This window comes from Thermobia domestica, chromosome 7 (assembly GCF_964235325.1).
Source record: "Thermobia domestica chromosome 7, izTheDome1.hap1.1, whole genome shotgun sequence".
Lineage (NCBI taxonomy): Eukaryota > Metazoa > Arthropoda > Insecta > Zygentoma > Lepismatidae > Thermobia > Thermobia domestica.
The window spans coordinates 31,199,587-31,205,733 of NC_137460.1; the positions used below are offsets into that span (position 1 = coordinate 31,199,587).

Sequence of the window (6,147 nt, forward strand, 5' to 3'; positions counted from 1 at the left end):
TATTTGCTGTGAAAGCTGTCAGCAAATCAGCTGACATGCAGCTCGATGTGGCAATACAGCAAATCAAAGGCCTTGTTACTTTCTTGAGAAAGTACCGGGAAACCGGATTCACCGATGCTATGATCGCAGCAAACGAAATTGCGTCCGAAATGAACGTAGCTCAGAAATTGAAGGAACGAAGAGTCAGATGCAAGAAAAACAATTCGATTATGAGGGTAACGACGAAGAAACATCTTCGCCGGAGGAGTCCTTCAGAACAGGATATTTCTTATGGATAGTGGATCAAGCACTTATCTCAATGGAAAAAAGATTCGGACAACTGGAAGAATATGCTTCAATCTTTGGATTTCTATACAACTTGAAGGGTTTGCGGTCATTGAACGACTATTATTTGTTAAAGTGCTGCATTGTTTTGGACATGTTACGCGCAGAAGATTCACGCGATTTGCGCAGAATTGACTTGTGCGCAGAATTGAAGATTTTTCGAGAAATGCTTCCTGATATCATCAATGCTGCCCAAGAGTGTCATCAGTACGTTTGGCCCATTCGAGATTCATTTCCCAACATCGTTATTGTATACAGAATTATGTTGACAATTCCTGTGACAGTTTCCAGCGCGGAAAGAAGCTTTTCGAAGTTGAAACTTTTCAAAAACTATCTCAGATCAACAATGTCGCAAAGCAGATTGTGCGGTTTAGCTATTTTGTCCATCGAAAAGGAAGTTGCCTCAACAATGGACTACGAGGACCTTATCAACGATTTTGCACAAAGCCGAAAAGTATACTTCCGTCTGTGACCGTCAAAGCAGCTGCTTCGTAAGTCAGTGATAGTTTTATTATGTGTTCTAGTTTGTTGATCTTGCATGAATGTAAAATGTTTCCGAATCATTAATGTCGTAAGTTATATCGACCCCCATGCCATAAGAACCCCTTACACCCTCAAAAATTTTACCTATGTTTCCTGGCTTCGGGGGAGTTGCTTCGCCTACCGAACCCGCACGCCCGGGGCCCCGCATACTACTAAGGCCGCCTCTGGATGAGAGCAACATTAATTCAGAATACAACTTTAAAGACGATGTTCATAACGATATTCCAACCCTCCAACTGTCGAGCACAGAATGGGCAATATTAGAGTCGGTATATTTCTCCTTGTAAATTTTTCCTCCTTGTGAAATTTCTTTGTAGTTCTTCCAAACCTAAGATTAAATATCGGTATGTATATGTGTCTCAAAGTGGTGTAGAAGAAGATGGTAACCAAATCTGAAATGCACGGAGAACTGTTGTACAAAGTTTTGTTTTGATGAAAAGAACAGATCTTATGTCTCATTCGATCAAGTTTTAACTAAACTTAAAGCACATAATTTGCTGAAAAAGGGTGAAAGAATATACTTTTTTTTTTTAAGCGAACTGGTGTTTTGAAGCGAATCCATTTGCCTCCTACAAGACTGTCCACCCAACTTAGATACCTACATTTCTAATGAAAAGAAAAAAGTGTGATTTATCCTGGATTTATCACGATAATTTGTTTTTAAGCCTCATGGAAAATGTTTCTATGTAACTTAACGTAGATGTTGTTGGTGGTTATTTTTTTGGTTTAATTTCTCTCAGCAAATTCATGTTTCTTTGAGTTAATATAAAAGTTTATTGTTCATTGTTTAACCCCAATAACAATAAACACGTATTGAAATCTTAATAACTTAATTTTATTTACTTCCTTGCATAAATGTCCCGTGCGTAACAGTAGTATGGGCGTCACTTCAGGACACTTTTTGGCCCCTGGGTCCCTGCCTCAGGACCCATGGTCCCTGGCCCGGGGTCAATGACCTAGGGGTACCATGGCCCACCCCCTAAAATTTGGCAGGGGTATATAGGACCACCCCCAGGACCCATGGTCCCTGGCCTGTGTCAATGACCTAGGGGTACTTAGGACCACCCCTCTAGAATTTGGCAGGGGTACATAGGACCCCCCCCTTAAATTTTGGAAATTGCACAAATCTAAAAATTTGGTGTGGTAGCCTAGGACCACAGTATGTACCTCTATCAGTATTGGGTGTCTATGTCGTTTCCTTTCATGGGTAAAAAATTGCCAAAAATTCAAATTTCGGGGGTTTTTTGACCTAATTTATCCCCTTTGATGAGGTATTATTACTCTATATGGTTATATGGGCATATACAGGAGTTCATTACCTTTCATAAGACATGGGTATATTGGTGTACCCCTTTAAATTTTTGGGAGGTGTTCCTTGGCCCACCCCATCAATTTTGGAAATTGCCCAATTTAAACATTTGGTACAATAGTATAGAACCCTAGTATGTATTACTATAAATTTGGGTGGTCCACTTCGTTCCCTTTCAGGGGTACAAAATTGCCAAATTTTAGTACAACCACATGTTTGGTTTTTGGCTCATTTTATTCCCTTGGATGAGGTCCTATTACCTTATATAGTTATATGGGTGTATACAGGTGTTCATTTCCTATTGTAAGACATAAGGTACATTTGTGCATACCTTTAAAAATTTGGGAGGAGTATCTTGGCCCACCCCTTAAATTTTGGAAATTGCCCAATTTAAACATTTGGTATCATAGTACTGGACCCTAATATAGATTATTATAAATTTGGGTGGTCTACCTCGTTCCCTTTTAGGGGTACAAAATTGCCAAAATATAAACGTAAGCAATACGTTGTATCACGTGTTTGATTTTTGACCTAATTTATTCCAATGGATGAGGTCCTATTACCTTATATGGTTATATGGTCATGTATAGGGGTCCATCCCCTATTATAAGACATAGGTATATTTGTGCACCCCTTGAAATTTTTGGGAATGATACCTTGTTTCACCCCTTTAATTTTGGAAATTGCCAAATTTAAACATTTGGTATCATAGTACTGGACCCTAATATATATTACTATAAATTTGGGTGGTCCACCTCGTTCCCTTTTAGGGGCCATTTTGTTCCGCTTTAGGGGTGAACATGGATACAGTGGTCCACCTCGTTCCCTTTTAGGGGCATTTTTGTTCCGCTTTAGGGGTGAACATGGATACCTTGGAATCGTCCCGAGTTTGATTCTTGGAAATGTTGAATTTAACGTCCCTGCGAAAACGATGGTAAGAAATGATAGGAGGAAACATGAACTTACTTCGTTGTGGATTGAAGCAGGGACCTCATACAGTAGAGGCAAACGCTAAGCGACCGTACACGTGTGTTGATTACTATGCAATGGTCCCGAGTTTGATTCTTGGTGCTAGTGTTAGAAAAATTTAACGTCCCCCTTGAAACGATGATGAGAAATGAGAAAACACCATAAACTTACTTGCTTGCGGATTGAAGCAGAGATCTCACACATCAGAAATAAGAGCTGAGTCACCGTACTCCATTGAGAAGTTCAGTTTGTTGATTACTATGTCATGGTCCCGAGTTCGATTTTTTGTGTGTGTGTGTGTGTTAGTTTAAGAAATGTTGAGTTTAACGTCCCCTTGAAACGATGATGAAAAAAATGATAGGAGAAAACATGAACTTACTTCGTTGTGGATTGAAGCGCTGAGCCGCCGTACTCCATTCAGTGCGAACAGTTTCGCGTATGAAAAGAAGACGAGCAGATTATGTTACATTACACATTTCAGTGCGAGCAGTTTATACTAGGTTTATGTTTCATATAGAAAGATAGAAGATCTGTGTTGTCATCTTTTTACTTCATGTGCGATTTTTGACCTTGAAGAAAACCTTGTTGACTCAGTGCAAAACATTCACGTATACACATAATCTTATTGTTTAGTTGGCTGTATTTAGAGATGAATCAGACATTTAAGGTTGCTGGTTCGAATCTAGTTGTGTTCGCTGTAACTCAGGGTCTGAGCGATACTTACCGAAATTTTTCCAGTGTTGCCAACACTATCAGAATGAATCGATTCATTTAGTCGGAGCAGTTTCGTGACGAAAACTGATTTTTGTTTTGCACACAAAAATTTTTCTGAAACAGAATTTTGTTTGTACATAAAATTTTTTTTCTGAAACAGAATTTTGTTTGTACATAAAAAATTTTCTGAAACAGTTTTTGCTTTGTACACACAAAAAAAATTTCTGAAACAGAATTTTGTTTTCGTACACACAAAATTTTTTCTGAAAACATTTTTTTTCGTACACAAAAATTTTCTGAATCAGTTTTTTTTTCGTACACAAAAAATTTTCTGAAACAAAAATTTAGTTTGATTTTTTTTCCCGCAAAACATTGATTTATTTTATCGGTAAACTGATTCAGAAAAAATAAATTGAAATCGCAGTACAGGAAAAAGAATTTGATTTTAGGATGTGAAATAAAAACACAGAATCATGTTTTTGTACATTTATTTTTAGCATGTGAAATAGAATACAGAATTTCTTTTTCTTCAAAGGAAGACGTGTCCGTGACGGGTACAAATTCTGTAAAGAGAAAATAAAACATATGAATATACATGGTAATATTTATTTTGTTTCCTGTGAAAGAAGAAAAACAGATTATTAACATCGAACTAACTGATCAAGAGAGAGTGAGGTGAGAAAAGAAACGCAAATGTGACGTACCTGAATTCCTTTTTTTTTCTCCACGGGTTTCTGCAAGGTGATGTCATCTGAGTTTTGTTTCCGCTGTGGCCTCGTTGAAGCATGTCCCGTGTTGCGTTGATTCTTTGCCCCGTCTTTGGGAGGTGATGTTGGTGGGATTAGGGGAAAATATGGCTGTTATTCTGTTCTGGCTTTTTTATACCCATAGGGCAATGTCTCGTATGTGTCTGGTATTAATCGGCGTTTTTTATAGTTGAAACTGTACTTCTTTTCTTCAGGTTTTGTGACAAGATGATGATCGTGGGTTCTGTAAATTTTGTGCGGCGTGCTAATGGAGATTTTTTCACTCGATTGATTTATGATCATTTGCTCCAGACTATTAAAATTTAGTTTTTGACTTGCAGTATAATTGAGTGTAAACCCACGAATTTTGCATACATAACTGGTTGATTTCGTGTCGGGGTTGTAGATTTCCAAGGCGTACTGTTTTGGGCCACCAGACACGAATTTTTTAATGTATGCTTTTGGTCCAATTGATTCCAGTTCATTTGACATTGAACCAAGAAATACTTCTGGTTCTATTGTGGGCTGTGATGGTCGCTGCGTGAATATTACGGAATCTGTATCGAAATATAGTACTCTTTCTTGCAGCAGTTGTAAATATTTGTAGAGTTCCTGACGAGCTTGACACGTTGTAAATGCTCCAAGGACAACATTAGCATTGTGATTTTGTACTGGAACATCATCTTCATACTGCCAATAAAGGTATAACATCGAATCGTTAACAGGTAAAATTTGGTTGACTTTTATGTCTGGAGCAGTTAATTTCTAATACAGTTCTTTGGGGTCGTTAATGATGGTCGTTAGGCTGAAATTGTCTCTTATAGCGAGTCGTCCCCAGAAGGCATTCAAACAGAGTTTTGCAAGACTACGACGTGCTGAATTTGTCATTATATTTGCTGCATCCAAAGTTATGCCTTCACGTTGTTGTACCACTTGAATATACTGCTGCTTTTCTTCTTCGGTGACGCAATTGGCAGGCCAACCAGAAGCTTCCAGCTTAGATTTCAAAAATGTGTTAATGTATTCGCTGAATAATCCGCCAGTTTTGGTTTCTGGATCATATACGGTGATGTCGTAATCCCAAATTTCGTAAATTTCAATGACTTGATACCCAAGTTCAATGGCTTTTTGAATTTCATAGGACACCCACGTTCCTGTTAGACTTAGTTCACTGTCCGAATGTGTACATTCAGAATCTTGATTTAATGCTGTGGCACAGGCAGCACAAAGTGGAAACAACAACTTCTTATTTGAACGAAATGGCAGCACTGGATGAAACACATTTCTGCTAGGCAACATCTTCAACTTGACCAATCCGTTGACAGTTTGAATGTCGGGCATTTCTGGATCTCCCTGTAGATATATTCGTGGATGCCCTATTGGATACCGTCCACATTTATTCACATAAGGATACAGGGAAACGATATCCAAGAATTTTATTTCTTCGCATTCATTTTCATTTGCGACGTGATACAATTTAATGGCATTAACACGACCACCATAGAAGCTGTCTCTTGGATTTAATGGTGTTTTATTAGTATA

General features: G+C 38.1%; 1 protein-coding gene across 1 annotated transcript; it reads left to right on the forward strand.

Moving 5' to 3' along the window:
- Window positions 1–298: 298 nt before the first annotated feature.
- On the forward strand, window positions 299–796 carry LOC145689132 (uncharacterized). The gene has a single exon (XM_081763265.1). It carries the CDS (start codon window positions 299–301, stop codon window positions 794–796), a length of 498 nt encoding a protein of 165 aa, XP_081619391.1.
- Window positions 797–6,147: the final 5,351 nt, after the last annotated feature.